Genomic DNA, 22,143 nt, shown 5'->3' with positions numbered 1-22,143 from the left:
GTGTGTGTGTGTGTGTGTGTGTGTGTGTGTGTGTGTGTGTGTGTGTAGGTGCCATTTCCATTGTACCATCCTATCTAGCATTCTCTTTCTCTTGGAATGTAGTTATGTTACCTTTGGACTCTTGAGTGATCTGTTATTGGGTTAAAAGTAGTTTTGTTGTTTGTTTCTGTGTTTTCTTTTCCTTATAGAATTTGTGGAGGCATGATGTGGGATGGATAAACAACAACAAAACACAACTGTAAGTTGACTGAAAGGCTGTTATTATGACCAGATAATTAACAGTGTTTTTATCATGGCCGAAAGTGGACATGTAATAATGGAATGACCTTTGCTGACCTTCGAAAAGGTAAACGTACTGTATGTCTGATTCATTTCGAGGGTCTATTTACAACTATAGTTACCTTAAATTATATCATTTATATAATTTTGACAAATAATCCAGCAACTGAAAAGAAAGATTTCATATTGCATCAGATGTTTCTTGATTATGATATAAAATAATTTCCAATATGACAAATGTTCCATTTTCTAAACAGAACTTGTTACTGTATCATACTTACCTCTCCCTGTGTCTCTTACTCTGTGTGCAGATGGCCTCTAATGACCCCGACCTTCCTGACCCCTATGGTGACCCCCAGCCTGGTGACCTCATTGAGATCTTTAGACCGGCCTATCAGCACTGGGCTCTCTACCTGGGAGATGGTTACATCATCAACTTAACTCCTGTTGGTCAGTAGGACGCGAGATGTGTGTAAAAGCTGAGCTAACTTTCACACAAAAACATCGGTTGATTTTGACACACTTTAACTAGATGATGCTCAAATAGGAAGAAAAAGGGTAGTGTAGTGAATGACGGACTTTTGGTATTGACATGGACGTGGTATTATTACTTTTACTTAAGTAAATACTAAATACTTCTTCGACCACTTTGACTTGGTTTAGAGTCCTCGGATACTTGAGTATTATTGTAGAATATGAAATATTTGTGACCAAACAAGCAACAATCAAAGTTGAAGTTTAAAAGCAGCCTTAGTTATGATGTAAGAGTGTTACACTCTGAAACACAACAACTGTTTCTATATTCAGAATATTTTCAATTCATAAAATTCAGCTTTGCTTCGGACTTGTGGCTCTTTTGGTACTAAGTGAAGAAAGCTCCCTTGTCTTTCACACTTTAGGCATTAACACTGATGCAGTTTTGATAAAATGATATGATGATGATACATTTTGTCTCTGTAACCAGGATCTTGAATGTCTTTGGGATTTGTTTGTGTTGTGCATGCCTACATTGGCTGTCTTTTTATTTTGCCTAAACCTGCAAGATTCCAGGTCCAAGGTTGTACAATGTTCACTTTTGGTAGATATGTGTGATCACACTGAGTCTCTGCTCCTCCTATTCAGATGAGAACCAGGCAGCCGCCATGTCCAGTGTGAAGTCCGTCTTCAGCAGGAAGGCAGTGGTGCGCATGCAGCTGCTGAAGGAGGTGGTAGGAAGCGACTCGTACCGTGTCAACAACAAGTACGACCACAACCACACACCCCTGGCTGTCTCTGAGATCATTCAGCGAGCGCAAGTCCTCATTGGCCAGGAGGTGTCCTACGATCTGCTGGGGAGCAACTGCGAGCATTTTGTTACCCTTCTGCGCTACGGGGAGGGGGTGTCCGAGCAGGTCTCTCATTGTTTATTTTGTTTCCATTTTTTGTGCCATCAGGGCAAAATGCCACTCAACATAGGTTGCCATAGGGGCTGATGACATGTCACCACAGTCATAGTTTTACTTGTGAATTATATCTTTGAAAGAAAACAGGGCATTTAAAAGACCTTACCATACAATATTTAAATCTAATATTTACTTTATAATGGCCTGTGTTACTCTATTTCTATGTGTATATTTTAATTATGTGATTGTGGATGTCAGATTGTGTAACATAAAGGGACACTATTTTACTTCATCCTTTTTAGTTCTACCCATAGGTTTGGCAAAACTAGATAAACGCTCATTTAAATACAATCAGTAGTCCTGTTTTGTCTAGTTGGATTTAGGAACAGGTTTGGAGTTTTTAAAGTTATGGCTATAGTCTGGGTGGATATTAAAAGGATACTCCACCCAAAATCAATGTTTTCAATGTCATTCACCCCCATAACCTTGAAAAGTGGCTAAAGATGTTGCTCTTGTTCTCTTCATGATTTCGTGACCAGTTGTTAGGTGAAAAGAAGTACCCACTCAAAAAGCATTGCTGTTCATTCTTGAGTATGTTACAAACACTTGTAACATACTCAACATAAGCACAGTCCATACTATTAAATATCTTTATGATCACGGTAACCCTTAGTCCAACTCTTGTCCTCCTTGTCTCCTCAGGCTACACGGGCCATTGGGGCCATCAGTTTGGTGACGGCAGCAGCCAGTGCCTTCTCTGTCCTGGGACTGATCAACACACGATCCAGAAACAGGCCTTTCTGACAGCTGTGTTCTTCACTGAAGGGTGTTGTCTCCCAACATTCATGTGGCTGTGATGGAAAATAAAAATATATATAACAAAAATAATTAATACAAATGCAAATGATTGTGTTACTTGTTCAGAAACTAGCCTCATATAGGCTCATATAGGCTTGTTGGTCAAAAAGTATTAAATATGAAGCAGTGTGATATTGCTGATATACTCAAATTTCAATATATATATATATATATATATATATATATATATATATATATATATATATATATATATATATTATTTTTTATTAACCTTTACTGGTATCCGGTCATGCAGACAGTTCTGGTTTTACATGTCCAGGTTTCTCACGCTGAGATTCCTGCTGCCACCCTAATGCAAAGGGGCTGCTTCTCTTGTAGAAAATAGCCCACTGTTCACCACAAAGTGTGTGGATTATCCAGAGTAACATGAACACTGTGGCATAGAGAAACATTCCTGCTGAATTTGAATCACCAAAAACCCAAATCTTTTCACTACTAGTTAGTAGTTGAAGTCTCACATGTAGTCTATCTCAAAACATTCACAAATTAAAATGTATGTGTATATCTGCATGGCTAGATGCACTATAAGAGGAAGTAGGCCAATGTTGTTCTTGTGATTTAGATGAACTTGCCCTTTAACTTACTGCACCATCTTGTATCATTTAGCACTTTTAGCAGGCTACTTTCTTAACTATTGTTACTGTTGGGTGGTTTAAAGTACTGCAATAAATCTTACCATTTGATTTCACCCGTGGCAGAGCTGTTTAATTACCATACGGCGCTGATCTGCGGTACAGACAGCAGGTGTCAGCAACGTCCCGTAAAACACAAGGAAACGAAGTAGACGAAGAAGAAGAAACAACGCGCAGTGTGACGTCGAATGTCCGCGTCGAGGAAGTCGCACGTGTTGTTTTCGTGGACGCTTCAACTCGTGTGTAATTTTTCCGTGTCTGAGTACAGCGTGAAAAAAACACATCGACAAATATGGGGAAGAAACTCAAAGTAGGGAAAGCCCGAAAGGATAAATTTTACCATTTGGCGAAAGAATCAGGTAGAGTACCACACTAGAAAACATAGCAGTCTGGAGACAGTCAAGTAGTGGAGTAACTAGATGCTAGCGTCATTAGCGGGGTTGCTAGCTAACTCACCAACGCTAAACGTGTTGCTGGATGAGGATTTCAAAGTGTCAGCTGTCTGGTAACATTATATTTGGTCTTTTTCAGGTTATCGCTCTCGTTCTTCCTTCAAACTCATCCAGCTCAACCGTAAATTTCAGTTTCTACAGAAAGCCAGAGCTTTGGTCGACCTGTGTGCTGCTCCTGGTGGATGGTGAGCAGCCTGCCAACACATGATCATGCTATTTAACGTGTCGAGTAACAGTGTTTAAATCAAGGGGGCCCAAAATGTGGAGACAAAGAGGGTCAAACATCTAATCTAATTTGAGGACACTGGTTAATTCACTCAAAAGTCAAAGTCAGCTTTATTGTCAATTCTTCAACATGTGCAAACGTACAGAAGAGTTGAAACAACGTTTCTCTCCTGTCCAACATGTTATGTGAATACAGATAATATAAATAAAGTGCACATATTATTATTTTTTAAGAACATTGAGACAACATATGTATATATATATATATATATATATATATATATATATATATATATATATATATATATATATATGTATGTATATATTAAGATGTATCGACAGTCTTCTGTAATCTATCTCATCTGTAATTGTGTCTATATACAAATGGTAGTTCAACCCTCCAATATTAATTTAGAGTTGCACAACAAGAGTCCTCCAGTAATGATACAATTATCCGTGAAGATGCAGCCTACTTTTTAAGTGAAAAATATGTTCCCATTTTAGGATTTCCCAGAGATATGTAATGAGTGTTGAGGTCCCATACGTGGCTATCTATCTGTATGCTCTGTCTAGGAAGACCGATGAGTGAAATGCTTGTTGTGGAATATAGTTGAGCACAGGAATACACTCATGAATCAAAATCATTTTGCAGGTTGCAGGTGGCGTCGAAGTTTATGCCTGTATCAAGTCTTATTATTGGTGAGTGTGACGTCATCATTATGATTAACTGTTTAATGAATTGTCTGCTTTGGAATTCAGTTGTTTCTAAAGAAATCTTAATTGTTTTCCAATCTAATTTTCATTCCTGGGATACTGTGAGAAAAGCTTTAAAAACGGTGTTTCTTCCTGTCAGGCGTTGACTTGGTGCCCATCAGGCCCATCCCCAATGTGGTTGCGCTGCAAGAAGACATCACCACTGACAAATGCAGACAGGTGAGGCAGTTGCTGCTGCAGTCCAGTTTCACTGAAGGAAAACAAACGTCAGTGTTTCATACACTTTATACAAGGAATAACCAATGTAGTCCCGCAAAACAATATGACACTGGAGACAGATGGTTCTGTCATGGCATTAAACACCTGCACTGTTTACCAAGCATCACATCTCTCCAAAATCATAAACTACGAATGTTTTTAACATGTATTTAAGTGAGATACTTACTCTCTCGATTACAGGCTATACGAAAGGAACTGCAGACATGGAAGGTCGACGTTGTACTGAATGACGGAGCCCCAAATGTGGGAGCCAACTGGCAACATGATGCCTTCACACAAGGTATTAATACACAAAAACAGTAGGCATAATGGATTGCAATTGAATCGAATGTCTCAAAATCTCCTTTTGTTCCCCACTTAACCTTCAGCTCATTTGACTCTCATGGCCATGAAGTTGGCCACTGAGTTTCTAACCAAAGGTGGCACTTTCGTCACTAAAGTCTTCCGCTCCAAAGACTATCAGCCACTGCTCTGGATCTTCCAGCAGTTCTTCAAGAAGGTGCAGGCCACCAAACCGCAGGCGTCGAGGAACGAGTCCGCCGAGATCTTTGTCGTCTGTCAGGGTCAGTGGCAGCTAGGCAGAAGAAATTATTCTACACTTCTGCAGTAAAATCTTAACTAAATAAAATGCATCTTTTTCTTCCCAGGTTTTCTCGCCCCAGACAAAATCGACAATAGGTTTTTTGACCCCAAACATGCGTTCAAAGAGGTGGAGGTGCAGGCCAAAACTGTGAAGGAGCTGATTCCTGTCAAGAAGCCAAAGGCATGTACGCTGTGTGAGATGGTGGAATTCTGGATAAGCCTATTTTAACAGATCATTTCAACAACCTGTTAAGAACACCAAGACTAACTTTCCCATGATTTCCTGTAGGGTCCTGAATAGTTGGTTACATGTGACTTTCCATATTGCATTCCTTACTGACAAAGCTTCTTCTCTTTTGTTCCAGGCAGAGGGATACAAAGATGGTGCTCTTACACTCCACTACAGTTTCACAGTGACGTCCTTTCTGAAAGCAGACAATGCCGTAGACTTCCTGGACAAAGCCAGTGAGGTGAGATCTCTTTCTTACTTTACCTTGTCAAAGACTGATGCTGGAAGTCTACACATGTTCTGCCATTTCATAGAAAATCTGGTTGTATATACTGTAAATTGCTGCTGTAGAGGAAAGATGTTGATTATATGATTAATTATCCTGGACCTGCTATTTGGATTTATAGTCCACAGAATGCAATGTACAATGACTGACCTCAGGGAGAGAAGCTGTAGGAAAGATGAAGCTAAGTAATGGCCCTCCTGTTTTTCCAATCTCCCTCTGTCTTCTTCACTCAGATTACCTTTGACAACACAGACCTGGAGTTTCACCCGTCCACCAGTATTGAGATAAGGGAGTGCTGTCGTGACATCAAAGTCTTGGGCCGCAAAGAGCTCCGGTAAGTCAGTTTTAGTTTTGCGAGAAATAAAAGATATACATTTAAATGAGTCAATCATGCATGTGTGTGTTCTTATTTCCTCCATCCTCACACCTGCAGCCTGCTGCTAACCTGGAGGTCCAATTTGAGGAGGTTCCTGGGCAAAAAACTGAAGGGGGAGACTAAATCGCTTGACCCTGATATCAAGTAAAGTCTTTGCAAGCATATTTACAAAAAGCCACTGAAATATTTTCATGTCTTTGTCAGAATGTGTCATGGCAGATTAATGGAAACATCCTCTTTGCTTTGTTTTTAGCTTAAGTTCTGATGAAGAAAAGGAGGATTTAGATGATGAACCAGAAAAAAAGAAAAAGAAGGTGGGAGAAGAAGAAGAAGAGGAGGAAGACGAGGAGGCAGAAATGGAGAAGAAACTGGCAGAACTGAAAGCTGAGGAGGTATCTGAGCTCAAACGGTACGACACAACGTTGTTCAGGATTACTATTTTCTCCTCAGGAATTAATTTTCTTTGTAATTTTCTGCGACTATCTGTTGCATCACATACTCGTTTGTGAAGAAAATTATTCAGAACTATTGCTGAATGAACCTGCCGCACTTTGATAAACTTCTTATCATCTTCACCGCATGCGTTTGATGTGGTTTGAGTGGAAAAATATGAAATTGGAGCATGAGGTTTATTACAATTTGTTGAGAAAATAGAGTTTGTATGACCTTTTCATGCTCCAACAGGAAGAAGAAGAAGCTGCTGAAGGAGCGGCGGAAGCAGAGGGAGAGGGTGGAGCTGAAGATGGACCTGCCTGGCGTCTCCATAGCAGATTCCAACGACGCATCCATGTTCTGCCTCAGCGCCATAAAGAAGAAAGCGGTGAGACAACACGGACACACACACAGGGATGCAAACCTCCCCTTTGGACTCGGTTGGCAAAATCTTTTTATTTAGACTTAATTCTGTTTGGGGCTTTACCTTACTCGCTGGCATCAGATTGTAGTTTTGGTGCAGGTATTGTCATCCCATCTCTAATGTCTCCTGCCAAAATATGTTAGTGGTTGGGGACACAAGCAAATAAAGATGCAGTCCTATTTTCCCCAATGCTATTTTGATGCTACTTTGCTCATCACATTTCTCCATTAGGCTCTGGCGGATTTATCCAAAGGGGATATGCAGCTGGCAGACAACCTGGCAGAAGAACATGACGACCTCCACCTGTCTGACGAAGAGGATGACGAGGCGGATAAAATGTCCCTGGCATCTGATTTAGATGATGAGGACATGGAAGAGGTGGAGCAGAGACAGAAAGAGCTGGAGATGAAGGCACCAAAGAAAAAGTAAGTGAAGTAAATTTGCATGAAAGTCAAGTCTATCATTTGAAATTCTGTTCCTGTAAATATTGTCCTGCTTTCAAAGAAAAAAATAAAACGGTTATACCATCACTAATGATTTGTTCTCTTATTTATTTTTTGCTTATTTGTGTCTGGTTTTCAGAGTCAAGTTTGCAGAAGAAGATGATGATGAAGATGAAGGGCAGGATAGTGGCCTGCTGGTGGAACTGGAGGGAAAGGATGAGAAGAAGGAACGAGAGACCAACCTGTGGTTCAGCAAGGTTTGTCCTCTTGTGCTCCCATAATGTGATACATGTATACATGATATACAATTTAATATAGTGTGTAGACTTTTCATGTTGACAGTAACACTAACTGGTGTCGTGTCATGACTTGTCACCTGCCTTTTCCACCTTGTGTTCTGCACCTGCCAATTAGTTGATATCCTTGTAACCTTTGACCCGGCCATCCTTTTGATTTGTAGGGCATATTCTCTGAGATCGGCCTGGAAGGAGATGCAGAGAGTGAACTCCAACAGACCGAGTGGCTTCTGACCAAAGAAGCCAGTAATAATCTCCCCTGTTTCTCATACATTTATTTATACATGTTCATCAGAAAATGGACACAAATTGAGGACAGAATATCAGCGGCTCTCCTCAATCTGGGACTGACAAAATAATTACAGTTTTGGATCTTCTTTTGAAAAAGGTAAAAAGAGGAAAGCTGAAGAGGAGGAAGAGGAAGGAAAAAAGGATGCTACGCCAGAGGAAGAAAAGGCGCTACCTTTAAAGGAGGATGAAAGTGACAGCGACTCAGATGACGAGGGCGATGATGAAAAGTAAAATGTCATTTACTGTGTCTGTCTAGGCGGTTTTCTGTTAAAAATATTAGATAATGTATCTAACTTGATTATTGACAACAACAAAAAACATAAAAATGAATATGTTGCTGCTTGTTCTAGGTCGATTACCAAGATGAAGGCTGCAAATGAAGGGGCTGGTGGGATGCCAAAAGAGTCCAATGACCGTGACTTCCAGGTTGTTCCTGTAGAAAGCACCAGTGAGTATATAAAACATTAATATTTCAGGTTAAGGTGGTGATCTCCAATTTACACAAATCCTAACTTTTGGAAAGTGACGCATCGGCTCATCAACACGGTTACATAAGTAACCAATATGAATCAATATAATAAATGCAGCCAGTAGAAGATGTCTAGCTTCATGTTTTTGTGTAACTTTGTTTGTGGTTTCTTTGCTCCTCAGGCAAGAGATCCAGGATCCTGGATGCAGAGGGCCTGGCGCTAGGCTGTCAGATTGCTACGTCGAAGAAGAGAGCCAGGGACCTGATGGACGGCTCCTTCCACAGGTATGTATGTTTCACTGAGTGGTATTTCCACGTGTGCCCACTTTCCAACTGGTTCAAATTGTCTCACAAAACTTGCAGCAATTGCAGTACACGGTTGAAGTTATTCTATATTTCATCAAATCCAAGAAAAGACCAAAATCTATAATATATTGGTCCTATGAAAAAGAACGGCTTGTATTGCCAAAGCCTGATTTGAGTTTAAACACACACCCACACCCACTGGGGGATTTGTTCTTTCATTACAATGAATGTGGGCACTGTAGTTTATTTTTAAACACTCCCACATTCAAAGTCCTGCTGCTGTAAATACTTGCTAGTATGTAAAATACATTGTATATTTGTGAACCATTCAAAGAAAAAATATATACATCTTCTGTCGGAACAAAGGCCCAGGCGCACCGAACCGACATCAAAGACGTAGTAGCGAATAGGGCAGACTGTTGCGGTGCCTCAAGTTTGCCTGCGTCTTGGCCCAAAAGTTGCACTTGAACACACCGCAAGGACTACAGCCTGTACGTTTTTCACCGGCATGAGCGGAAATAACTCTTCATGCCATGAGGTGGCGGTAGTATGTATTCGTCATTCAAAAAAGGGAACTAGAAGACCTAGGACAGTAGTAATACATGCCGTTGTAGTGATGCATACATTAAAAACAAATGGCATTTGCCCATCGTTTTCACACCACTTTCGCTCATCAGTTAGCTTCCTTCCAGATGGCAAAGTTATATTTGCTTATTGGAATGATCAAACGAGAGAGAAAATGAAATAAGAGAAGCACCTTTTGTGTGTGTCCTTTTTACTTTACTCGTTTACTTGCTTTCCCCACATCAGTTTCCCTTCTTGTGCTCTAATTTTGCTGAATTTTATTCAGGCCACAGAGGTTCACCCACTTCAGAACGTGATTTATTTGACTTTAGTGCCATGGAAACATAGCCGACAATAAGTGAAATTTAGAATAACACCAGACTTATTTGAAAATAATGGGATTTTACTTGTAAAACCGGGTTCGTAGCAGCCTTCAATATACACATATCTGATTTTAAAACAAGTACATTTTTTGTATGCTCCTGCAGGTTTGCTATCTCCGAGCAGCAGTGGGAGGTACCCGAGTGGTTTCTGGACGACGAACGGAAACACCGGAAGAGGCCGGTGCCGGTCACCAAGGAGATGGTGGAAGAGTACAAACAAAAATGGAAGGAGATTGATGCCAGACCAATCAAACGAGTTGCTGAAGCCAAGGCCAGGAAGAAGAGGAGGGTAAGAATGGGGGGGAAAAGAAATGGGGCAACAGTTGACGAAAAATGTTGAAGCATAACACTAGATCATGATTGAAATCATAACAGAGGCTAGATCAGTTTCATGATGGAAAAACTAAAAACCTTTTCTAGTTATGGGAACTTCAGGCAAATGATTTCTCTCTATCTTAATATGGTTGTTTTTTCCGTGACGTTTCCAGATGCTGAAGAAGATGGATCAGGCCAAGAAGAAAGCAGAAGCAGTTTGCGACACAGTGGACAGCTCTGAGAGGGAGAAAATGGCTCAGCTGAAGAGGTATGGCATCACATCTGAAGGGTTGGAGCTTTACCAAGAAAATGATGACTCATGAACCTAAATGCACTGCTTCAGACAGGACAATTGTATCGTCATTTCAATAATCTCATCTTTTTCCCATTCTGTCAGTATCTACAAGAAAGCCGGCCTGGGGAAGGAGAAGAGAGAAGTGACGTATCTTGTTTCCAAGAAGGGCGCTGGTAAGAAAGTGAGGCGCCCCACCGGCGTTAAGGGAGCCTTCAAAGTGGTGGACGGTCGCATGAAGAAGGACATGCGGGGGATGCAGAGGAAAGAGCAACGCACCAGAGGGGGCAAAGGAAAGGGTGGCAAAGGAAAAGGAGGACCGGCAAAGGGTGGTAAAGGGCGAAAATAAATTCAAACCCGTAGTGCTCCCACAGTCTTTCCTTTCTAACTATTAAACATTGCCTGGTCTCATGTTGCAGGTCAGCCTTTATGGAGCTTTGTAAACTAAGATGCCTCCCACAGGCTCCTCTGTCATGTACGGAGGCTAAAATGACTCGTGGTCAATCACGCGATGCCCTCTTTTTAGCAAATTTGCTGAGGTTCCTCCTTGATATCTGTTCTGTAGTATTTAAAGGCTGTCTTTCAGAAGATCTTAATCTCTGTGATCAAAGTAGTTTCACTGAACAGCCGAACTGTAAATGGCCGAAACTAAAATCAAACCTAGTAAATGGGTTAAGAAATGTTGCTATTAATGTAAATATTCTATACACATTTTTTGCAATAAAATGTTTTGTTGAATCTTTAATTCAGTGTTTCTTGTGTTTAAAAAGTAGGTTACTTTTTCAGAACTTCAATTTTGTTAAGAAGATAAAATTCATAATAATTCCTGGTAGTCAGTATGAGAAATGACATAAATTATAAACTATAGAAGTTGCATTAGTCACTTTCTATCGGGACAAGAGGACAGTATGAGACTGGACTTGGGAGCTTCCAGGTGTGATCAAGTTTACGTTTGATCTGTTTTCAGTGTACAGATGTAGCAGTTATGACATTTGATTGGCGATGCACAAACAGCTGAAATTAATCTTCCATATGTTTTATACTTAGTAGGGCTGTCCTCGAACAAAACAATTCCTATGTATTTAAAACATTTGAAAATGCTGGTCAGCAAAAATATCCAAATTATGTAATGGTAAAACAGGGACGGGTTAAATGTTCAATACTCCTTTAATAATTAAGACAATATTTTGAAAACGTCGACATTATTTACCTTTACATAAGTAATATTTTGACTGCATGACTTTCCATGTCACTGAGTAGTTTATATTTCTTTACTGTATTCCAGGGCTCTCAAGTGTCACGCATTGAGCGTGACTGTCACGCATTTCGGTCTTAATTCACGCCACACATCGTATTTCTCACGCTGAAAAAAAAACTCTAGGCTATTTAATGTGCTGCAGCGCGCAAACATGACCTGGTCGCGCTGCCCTCACCATGGAGGAATCAAGCACGTCTCCCCCGAATCCCCTGCCAATCAATAAAAAGATTAATCCCCGGCCGCGCCTCCGTCCGGGGGGAGAGAGATAGATGTCACGCTTACCTGTCTTAAAAACTTGAGAGCCCTGGTATTCTATTTTCTAAAATTACAATAATTATACTTCAAAGATCTTTGCTGAACACTGATAATTACTCTTTCAGTATAAATCAGAAACTGTACATTTCGCTGAACTGAATTTGAGACTTACCAAAATAGAATGATTGTAGAGAGAAATTAATACTGCTTATGCGCTGCCTTTTGTCAAAAAAACTCTACTTCCCATGAGCCTTTGCGATGGGCGTAAGTCGTGACAAACGCCTGTACCGTAAAGCGGTTCTGTTACGATTGTAACGTGGTAAAGTATTTAACATTACGCGTATTATTGAAGGCTTGGCTTTTTAAAGTGCATTCAAAGTCAAGGGTGTTTCTGATGTTACCATTGTCACTACCATTAGCATGTTTATCGACTTACGTTATTTACTCAACTTTGCTTGATTTAAAGTGAGCCGTTCACCCGCGTTGTTGCTCGCTTTCGCTTTCCCTGAGGTGTTCTTCTTGTAGCTAGCTTCTCCTTCCCCTGATGTGTTGTTGTTGTAGCTAGCCGGTCAGCTAGTTGCGGAAGTACTCTCCTCGCCTTGCCAGGATGCTCATGTTGGTCCTGCTGGGCAGCCTGTCTCTGGCTAGCACAGGACAGGAGGTGGACAACGACTGGATAGACCCTTACGATATGCTCAACTACGACGCAAGCACCAAAACGATGAGGAAGCCTGCTGAGGTTGGTTGGGTGACGTTAAATGGGTCCACTGAACGAATTGCATTGGCTAACGTTGGCCTGTCTGCTCGGAAGCTGTGTTGATATTAATACCTGTGTATTGAACATATGCAGCCAGCAAGCTATGCCAATGTCCCCACCAAGAGAAGAAAGTATGATCGGGACTCCAACGACGTGGACCCGACGCCGTGTCACTCACAAGTAGTGGATCTACAGATACAGGTTTGTGCTTTTATATATGACATCGACATTTGTACGAAGTTCTTCTGGGTAAATTACTCCCGCACCAGAGATCACATCACCCCAGTCCTTTAAACCCTACACTGGCTCCCCATATAGCAAATAATCCAGTTCAAGATTCTCCTCATCATATACAAAGACCTTCACAACATGGCTCCTTCATACCTTTCTGACCTCTTGCACCAACACGCTTAGTTTGTGTGTTTGTCTATTTCTGTGTATGTATGTTGAGAGCAATGAAAAATCCGGAGTCAAATTCCTTCTATGCGTATGCATTCATGACCAATAATGCTGATGCTGATTCTGATAAAAGAGGAGTGACACACAGCTGTGACGATCTCAAACCAAGGTTGCACTCTACCAATGTAAATGTTCCTTTTTATTTCCATATATTGTTTTTATTTAAGATGATCAAATGTCCGATCAAACTTTCCACTGTTCAGTTAGTGCAGCTCCTTGTAAGGCTCAGTTCTCACAACATTTCTTAATGACAGTCACCTGATACTGATGTTTTTATACTGAATGTAGCTTCATCCAATTCAACTGCAGTAATCCTGACATGATTTGTACAAGTGTAAACTGCTGCGGACATCAAATTGTTATCTCAATAGCAACATTCTGTTAAATTCAGCACTAATACACTGTTTCATGTTTGCATATAGAAAGACAGTATGTTTCTGTGTATATAATATAGATCAATCATACATTATGTCACTCTATGTTTGTAGTACTTCTTACAATACAATATATAAAGTCTATAATAGCTTATGTGTGTGTGTGTGTGTTAAATAATAAATGCGTGACATCTGTCACATTATGCCATGTTGTGAATTTAATTAATAGTAAATACATAAGATGTCATGAACACCATTATGCTCATCTGACAGCGATCATATAATACAGCAGTATAATTAAACAATGAACAGCGGATCAGCTGTGCCACATCTCATATTTAATTGACGTCGCTTTAAAATGATGGTCCAAGGCGACGATGTCTCATTTGTTAAATGCCTTTAGCCTCGACTCCTCTCCTCTTCCGAGGAAAGGAATCAAGAAGGCACAAAATCAGGAAATGAGAAAGACCCTTGGTCTCTATATAGGAAATGTTAAAACCTACCTAATCTGTCAGACACCACAAATATTGTGATTTGCTTTCATTCAGGTTGAAGAACTAAAGAAGAAAATCATGGTCATCTCACAGCAGCCTACATGCAATCCAGTCTTCAAACGTTTCCTTACCAGACTCCGGAAGGAAATACTAAGAGTTGGTTTGGTAAGAGGTCATTTCACATGTACTATGCTGTGTTATGTGGCTTTGAATGTTTCTTTTCTAATCATACAAGCATTTTACTGAAACTTTCTTGCAATCATCATGTGGCCTACATTTGACAGTGCTACCTGTACCTTTTTGTCCCCAGCCCAGTGACTCCTCGGAGGTCTTCTATGATGCCAAAATCAAACTCTCCACACAAGCCATGAAAGAGATTGAGACACTGCTGGAGGGTGAAGACAGCTGGAGAACAGGGGCTCTCGACAATGCCATCAGTCAGATACTGGTCGATATCAGACCACATGAATACGAGGCCTGGAAGTGGCGTTTTGAAGACTCCTTCGGCGTGGAGCTTGACACACTATTAAAAGTAAGATCATTAATCTGAAATCTTTGTTTGTGAGTCTTTAAAACATTTAGTGGCACTTAACATTCATAGTCAAAACTTTCAAATCTGAGTGTAGTCTGAAGTACTGGTAGCTGGTTCATGTAGATGGGAAATGTACATCCTCAACGCCTGGTGCACATTTATATAATCCACCTGAATTTTGAAATACCAAAAACCTCAAATGACAGAACAAAGCAGATTTCTCTCATAGTTATTTACCTTTAGTCATTGCAGTACTCATACAAGAACATGTCGTAGCTTCACTCTCTCTCTCTCTGTGTGTGTGTGTGTGTGTGTGTGTGTGTGTGCGTGCGTCTTAAGTAAGCAGGATACTGTCGGCTTTCTCCAGCAAACTAATTTCTTAAACATCATGTAAACAAGAAACCTGGTTTTCAAAATGTGCTTGTGATTAGAGAAACGTGAGCTAGATATCTTTGGAGAAAGACAAGTTCTTGGGCCTGTGTGCGTGTAAAATGAGTTTCTAATCTGCTTTTCTAATGCAGATGTATGTGGAGGACAAAGACCACAGTCAGGGAAAGTGTATTGATGAAAGCAGGGCGGCAGGATAAAAGGAGAGTTCATTACAGAAAAAACTAAGCAATACAATGTTGTTTTCTGTCAAACTATTTTTTTAACTCCATAAAATGAAATGAAGCTTTGAAACAATAATAACACGTGCAATAATGGCTGGATAAGAAGTTCCATGTTTGAAAAATGATGTTGTGTACATTTTGTTGGACAACTATGGATTTTCTTTTAAATTATTGATTAATTTCTAGATTAATTAATGTCTTCATGTGTCTAAAATCCCAAAGATATTCAATGTATTATGAACAGAAACAGGTCATTTTTATATTTAAGCGAGTGAAAACAGCAGTTTATGCATGATGATGATTGATTATGATTATTTGTGTTGCCAATCGACTGATCGATTCGTCGAGTAATAGTTGCAGCTTTAATAATAAGTTGTTTTCCATCTCGTGCCACCAGTCACGTTTTACTCTGTCTGTTTGGTTTCCAGATGGGACTGGGTGTTCTGGTTTTAGTGGCCATCATATGCACTCAGCTGTGGTCAAAGGTGTCCTGGTTCATGCAGTTCAGTAGACTGATCGGTGTCTGCTTCTTCGTCAGTATTATCTGGAACTGGTTATATCTCTACAAGGTGAAGGTCTTTTGCTCTTGTTTAGCTGTCATTCGTTTTTTTTAAATACTTTTTTTTAGACATAAATTTGAAATACCATTCAATTTTTTTCAGATTGCATTTGCTGGGCACCAAAACAACATAGCAAAGATGGATCGTGTCTATGAAAAATGCACTGGAGTGAAGAAAATTGACTGGAGTGATAGCTTGACAGGTGAGCCAATTACAAGTGTAAATATTCAGTATATTAAGTATCTTCAACCCATTATCATTTCATACATTTTGGATTATAACTGAATCGACAAATTTGCAGATGCATGGTTTTCACACACAGCCCTGTTGGGGCTATTTATGAACTGATCTGAAGCAATGAAAATGAGTTGTGGTCCCGCTCCTTCCTGCTGCTCCATATATCGTTCAACACCACTGTCCCCCATTCACATTTAAAGAGTAACTTCAGTATTTTATAACCTGGATCCTATTTTCCCGTTTTTTCTAAATGGGGACAACAATATTTTTCAATTGGTGCGGTATTAAGCCAGGGCAAAAAGTATGATGGCCTCATCCAGATTGTGAAAACCAGCCACGCTGGTAGAATGAGACTTCTGCTTCAGCGAGACTTGGTGAGACACAATAACAAACAGATCGGATCAAGCGAAATGTAAGGAAAAATGTTTACTTTCTCTGAAGGGTTGTTTCGATAATGTTCATCTCATGCACATAACAATCTGAGCCTGTGGCTAAAACAAGCACTTAGTGGATGTACATGGACGGTGCAGAATTGCCCCAAGCAATTACATTGCAGCCTGTTTAGCAGCTGCCATCTGCAGTGTTCTTGCGCCAAAGTGGGCCAATTTCAAAAATGGTTGTCCCCATTAGTCACTCAGACACAAAAACATTGGAAAATAGGGTGTAGTTTAAAAAAATAGATATTACCCTTTAATGTGCAGCATCTTATTGTTTCAGTGTTTTGAAAGTTTCACTTTGAGAGGATGCACTCTCTACTAATGACAGTGATACTACTAAGTCTATGAAGAAAGACACTAGTTTCCACTGAATCTTTGGATGTCTTCTTGCAGAGTGGTTGAGAAGCAGCTTTACTCTTCAAGGTGACCCTTGTAAAAAATACTATGAAGTCCTCTTCGTCAACCCCATATTGCTTGTTCCTCCGACTAAGGTAGGTCACTTGATGGCATGTATGCATTTTCACTGGCTATATATCATGCTGCGTAATAATGGCATCATCATAACAAAAGATAATGCTGTTTTATTTTCCTTTTTTTATTTTATTGAGGAAATATAATGAAGCATTTCCCTTTGTCATATAAATGTTTTCCCATTCCACATCGTCCTAAACTATACTATTTTAAAATTGGAATCAGTTTCGAATATCTGAATGAATGGCACACACAAAGTTACATACAAAAAAATCCCTCTCTGTTTAGGCGCTCGCGGTTACCATCACAACCTTCATCACAGAGCCGCTGAAGCACATTGGACAGGGGATCAGTGAGTTTCTTGTTGCACTCCTCAAAGATCTACCTATTACCCTGCAGATCCCAGTTCTCCTCACTATCGTCATCGCAATTGTGGTAAAGACCCTCGGGAAATTACATTGACACTTGCAAACAGATGAGATCAGATAATGTGTTATATTAATTTATCTTTTCAACAGGTATGCATATATGGAGGTGTGCAGGCAGCCTTCCAGCATGGCATCGCTGCACCTTTTCGTCGCCCTCGACGGGATCCCCCTCCTCAACAGCTTGAGCAACCGCATCCTCACGTCCAGCGGATCCTGGACGGTGACAATTTAGCAGGAGGGGACGCACCGCAACAGGCCCCAGTGCAACGGGCCGTTGAAGGCCGATTACACAGGAACCAGGTTCGTCAGAGGCAGCCCAACAGACGCAAGGAAGAGATGAGGGTAGAGTCGCTCGGCACTGCCGAGCCTCGGCACTGTGAGGATGAGACGGATGCAGAGCCGGGGCAGGATCTCGCCGCTGAGTCGGATTTAGAAAACCTGCACGAGACACAAGAGGAGTTAGAAGCAGAAAGTGCTAGCATTGTTGCTGCCAACGCAACCAAATCTAAAACTAAACCCACTGAATCAGATGCATCACCTTCAAAGACTAAACCGTTGAAAGTGAATGCACCTCAATCTGAAGAAAGGCCGCCATCACCAGCTCGTGTTGAGGTGAGTTGTTTTTAAAAGTACATGAACTAAATCAAGTTGATCTTAATAATATCCAACATAAGACCTACAATAGTGCTGTGATTTAACCTTTAAAGTACACTGTTTGTGTTTTAATGCTTCAGCTTTGCACATGCAACATAAATAGGTAAATAAATATTTAATAACTAGATCATATTTTTTTGAGGCATTTTCATTGGTGTGCTTAATTCCTAAATTAGTGCAATTTCTTTATTTACTCTGTCGACATATAGTGACTTGTGTTTTAATGGTTGAACCATCTCCAAATGTAAATATATTATTCTTTGGTTTATAACTGTAGTATTTACGACCATACATGACATTTTTATCTGAACATGTAAGGATTTTTCATGTATATTTTTGGTGTAAACCCCCTCACTGCAGGATCTGCACTCAGCTGAAGACAGCCTCTCATTCGTCATACTGCCACCTCTTGAAACTGTCGGATGTCCTGTTCAGGAAACATCAGCGGAGTAGGCAGCTTCAACATCAGTCAAAGCTGGAAGATAAACATAATCAGTGTTTAGAGGCGGTGACGCCAAAGATATGTCTTCCAGACATTGTTCAAATGTCCACGTTTGGTCAATCTGTTTATTATTTCATGATGATTTAATCTCAACTGTATTTTCTCAGTTGGAAAAAGCAAAAAGTGAAATCTACCGCAGAGCAGCCAAACTAAAACAGGTATCAGGGAAACAAGAAATATAATTTGTTATAAGTATAATGAACAAATAAAAATGTTTCTATTTTTACGTTTAAATATACATTTTTATTTTTTATTAAATAAAAAAAGGGAAAAATGTCTTGTGTATCTGTGTTATTTTTGTGTTAACTGCTTGTACATAGAGGGCTTCAAATAGCAATGCTAAAGTCAGTTTTGGTGAACAGCATTGCTTCTTCCTTTTAATGTTTAAACTCATAAACCAACACATGTATAGAACAAAATCAGTTACCAATATAATGTCTGAAATCAATAAAAAAAGGTAAAAAATATTGTTACACAAAAGGACAATGTTGAAATGTTAAAGCTGCAACAGTCAGTATTTCAGACTCAAAATATCATATATACATATTAATACATACATGTGTATATATATTTATATATACATATGTGTATACTTACAATTTGTGTATATATGTACAAATGCATACATATATATATACACACGTGTGTAAGGTTTTGAGTCTGAAAGATAAAAAAACGACCTGAAAGATTGACTGGTGCAGCGCCAACATTTTCATGTCATTCTCATGTGTCATTCTCATGTATCTCAACAATAATTGGAAAGGTGGCGATAAAGCATCTTAATATATTGTTTTGCCGTCGACGCATTGCGACCTCCTTGGTGGCCGCTGGTGGCTCCCTGCGCCGTAGATTGGAGACCTTTGAGTCGGCTGAAACTCATTTCCTGATTGGCTGACTGGAAGGTGCGTGGTGCAACAGATAACCCAGCTGAAGAGACTTGTCCGTCAGTCTTTTGACCATACCTACCCTTCAAAGTGGTGGCTCCACATGGGGACGCAATCATGGAATTACTGGTTCGCTATCTTGACCGGAGCAATTCAAATAGGTAAGTTATTCATTTTAAGTGACATGGCGTTCAAGCCTAGTTTTGGGGCATGTGAAGTGTCAGAGTTTAAAAATGAGGTTTCTGAAACTGAAACACTGGATTTAGTTGCCCAAATGAACAAATAAATTTGCATTACCTAGATGTTGTTGTTCTACCTTTATTTTTTAACATCGCATCAGTCATTTAGGATAGTTCTTCCTTGCTGGACCAGACGGGTTTCTAAAACAACACATTCAGCTGAAAATAACAGTAAAATCTAGACAAAAACTCCTTCTGGTTATTTTCTAACAACTGTAAAAGGAGTAGGAGAAGGTTTGCACTCTGTCAGGGAGAGCTTGTGGCTGACAAACTGTTGGGAAAATATTGAAAGTGCACTCCCTGAACTAACCTTGGACATAAACCCAGGCAGCACCATGAATGCAGGCAGTGTCCGTGGTACATTGAGTCCTTCCTGTGAATGACTATTGCTCAAGTAAATTATTATAACCATAACTGCACTTTCACTTCTGTTTTTTCAAACCCCTGGTGCTGTATCCTGGCCTCTTCACAATATTTTTTTATTTTTTGTGTGTCCCAGCCCAGGGAAGATATTACATTTGGTTCTAACTTCTCTATTTTTCAGCTCTGTGCTGACTCAAGATGTTGTCAAAGAGGAGAACCTGAGAGATGACCTGAAGTACTACTTCATGAGCCCGTGTGAGAAGTACCGGGCCCGACGACACCTACCCTGGAAACTTGTGGTGCAGATTCTGAAAATCGTCATGATCACAACACAGGTATGTAGAGCGGGATTAATGAAGATTAGGGGAGAAGATCCACCCAGAACATGTTTCCTGTAACTGCACTCTTTCCAATCTGTATGTTGTAATATGTCATATGTTGATATTTTTGTGGGCAGATTTAAACACACAGGATCCTACATAATCTGAGTGTCTGTTTCTTTTCAAATTGAAGATGATAAAATATGTGAACCTCGCCCATTCATCTGAACCTTGCTCTTCTTGCTGCATTTAAAAGGACAAAAAAAATGTTTTCAGCAGTGGAAAAAAGGGAAACTAAGGAAACGAAACAGAAAAAAATACCCAAGGAAACAATTACTTAAATATTTTTCTTGAAAAGTCACTAGCTTCAAAGTGTTATTGTTTTATGTGAAGGCAAAGTCCAAATCAGTGTTGTAAATTGGATATGTCCAAATAAGGTGGACAACATGATGCACATCGTGATATCCTGCATTATCAAGTAAAATCTTTAAAACATATTCCATAAAATCTTACTGACATAGCTTTGAAAATATTCAAAAAAGTATAAATATATATACCGTATTCAATTTAGTTGGTAGACATCAAGCATCGCCATGAAACTTAAATGCTCGCTTTCCTCTGTAGCTCATCCTGTTTGGCCTCAGCAACCAGCTGGTTGTGTCCTACAAGGAGGAGAACATGATGGCGCTCAAAAACCTTTTCCTGAAGGACTACAGCGGCGTGGATGAGGATGACTACAGTGTTGCTGTCTACACCCAACAAAGCGTCTATGACAGTCTGTTTTATGTGCTGGATCAGGCATGTCCAACCTCACCGTACACACACACACACACGCACGCACACGTGATTGTGTGTTTGTTTCTTTTGTTCGGCAGTTTGCAGCTTCTATCCAACATGATGTACCATCCCCATAGTTTCAGTTTGATTTACCTGAGGCTTTTAACATTTATAGTACAGCCAGTTGGGCCGGCTCTCTGTGGGTCCCCTCAGTTACGGAGAGGATGAACACGGCGATGTGCTGCCTCTCATCATCTGTAAAGAATATTACAAGAGGGGCATCATGGAGCCCTCAAACGATGCGTATGATATAGATGCCCAGCTGGAGACGGGTAAGACATTTCTTCTTGTTCTGTTGTCAATATTTCCCCTTGCTTCAGAGTTCACCTGTCATTTTAGATCTCACAGTTGGACAGTCTCAAAATTTTCTTCTTTTTCTGTCCGGAAAACGGTAGAGATACCTTTTTTTGTTTTAATTAATAAGCTCTTTTATGTCCAAGGCATGGATATGCTTGACTTAATTAAACATCTTAACTTTGTAAAACAAAATGTAACAAACGTATGCATGGATATAAATTTACTGAATTGTCCTTTTATTATTTAAATGGTAAATAGTGGAAAAGCAACTTAAATTAACGGGAATTACAACTCAACGGTATACCCTGTTTAATGCAGCAACACATTGGTCAAAACATAAAAGGGTATTTAAAGTCCATAATATAATTTAGAAAGTGTATGAACATAGAATTCAATGGACTAAATCATTGATACCTAATTCATTAAGTTGTCTGTATTTGCCCAATATCTGTTAATTAATTTCTTGATTAGCTTTGTCTTTAAGTAATATACACTTCTGATTGCATGTATAAAACAGCCCAAAATTGTAATTCTAAATGCATTCAAGAATGAATTGCTACATTTTGAAAGTTGAATTACAAAATCATCAATGTTATGAGAGACAATACACTTTGTGACTTTTGGCCTCTGGGGCAATAGAAGCG

General features: G+C 39.8%; 4 protein-coding genes across 4 annotated transcripts in view; all 4 read left to right on the top strand.

Annotated features, from left to right (window-relative positions):
- Nucleotides 1-211: 211 nt before the first annotated feature.
- On the top strand, nt 212-2,465 carry plaat1 (phospholipase A and acyltransferase 1; the record flags this gene model as incomplete). The annotated part of the gene is made up of 4 exons (XM_079221368.1): nt 212-238; nt 591-729; nt 1,402-1,670; nt 2,364-2,465. The coding sequence occupies 4 exons, from the start codon at nt 212-214 to the stop codon at nt 2,463-2,465; spliced, it is 537 nt and encodes a 178-aa protein (XP_079077494.1).
- A 930-nt stretch (nt 2,466-3,395) lies between these two features.
- On the top strand, nt 3,396-11,261 carry ftsj3 (FtsJ RNA 2'-O-methyltransferase 3). Its single transcript, XM_079220489.1, is given in 21 exon segments — nt 3,396-3,531; nt 3,704-3,809; nt 4,502-4,548; nt 4,703-4,782; nt 5,023-5,122; nt 5,211-5,405; nt 5,490-5,608; nt 5,796-5,894; nt 6,173-6,273; nt 6,373-6,459; nt 6,569-6,724; nt 7,000-7,135; nt 7,403-7,596; nt 7,754-7,871; nt 8,075-8,156; nt 8,299-8,428; nt 8,552-8,649; nt 8,853-8,955; nt 10,029-10,212; nt 10,412-10,506; nt 10,636-11,261. Coding segments are annotated over 21 exon segments (2,541 nt in total). The 5' UTR covers nt 3,396-3,464; the 3' UTR covers nt 10,880-11,261.
- A 1,389-nt stretch (nt 11,262-12,650) lies between these two features.
- Nucleotides 12,651-18,821, top strand: clcc1 (chloride channel CLIC-like 1; the record flags this gene model as incomplete). Its single annotated transcript, XM_079220514.1, has 10 exons — nt 12,651-12,782; nt 12,894-13,001; nt 14,182-14,292; nt 14,438-14,659; nt 15,699-15,839; nt 15,933-16,032; nt 16,898-16,995; nt 17,264-17,410; nt 17,494-18,015; nt 18,418-18,821. 10 exons carry the CDS (start codon nt 12,651-12,653, stop codon nt 18,508-18,510), a joined length of 1,674 nt encoding a protein of 557 aa, XP_079076640.1. The 3' UTR covers nt 18,511-18,821.
- Nucleotides 18,822-19,560: 739 nt separating this feature from the next.
- The window catches only part of mcoln2 (mucolipin TRP cation channel 2), a gene marked incomplete at its 5' end in the record, with an annotated part of 13,759 nt that continues 11,176 nt past the window's right edge, over nt 19,561-22,143 (top strand). Inside the window, 4 exons of the mRNA XM_079220458.1 lie at nt 19,561-19,604; nt 20,227-20,380; nt 20,990-21,163; nt 21,318-21,474. Of these exons, the coding sequence (XP_079076584.1) occupies nt 19,561-19,604; nt 20,227-20,380; nt 20,990-21,163; nt 21,318-21,474 (529 nt within the window). The remainder of the gene's footprint in view (nt 19,605-20,226; nt 20,381-20,989; nt 21,164-21,317; nt 21,475-22,143) is intronic.

The sequence above is a fragment of the Taurulus bubalis genome (assembly GCF_910589615.1).
Source record: "Taurulus bubalis genome assembly, chromosome: 7".
Classification (NCBI taxonomy): domain Eukaryota; kingdom Metazoa; phylum Chordata; class Actinopteri; order Perciformes; family Cottidae; genus Taurulus; species Taurulus bubalis.
This window is presented reverse-complemented; position numbering and strand designations above follow the sequence as displayed.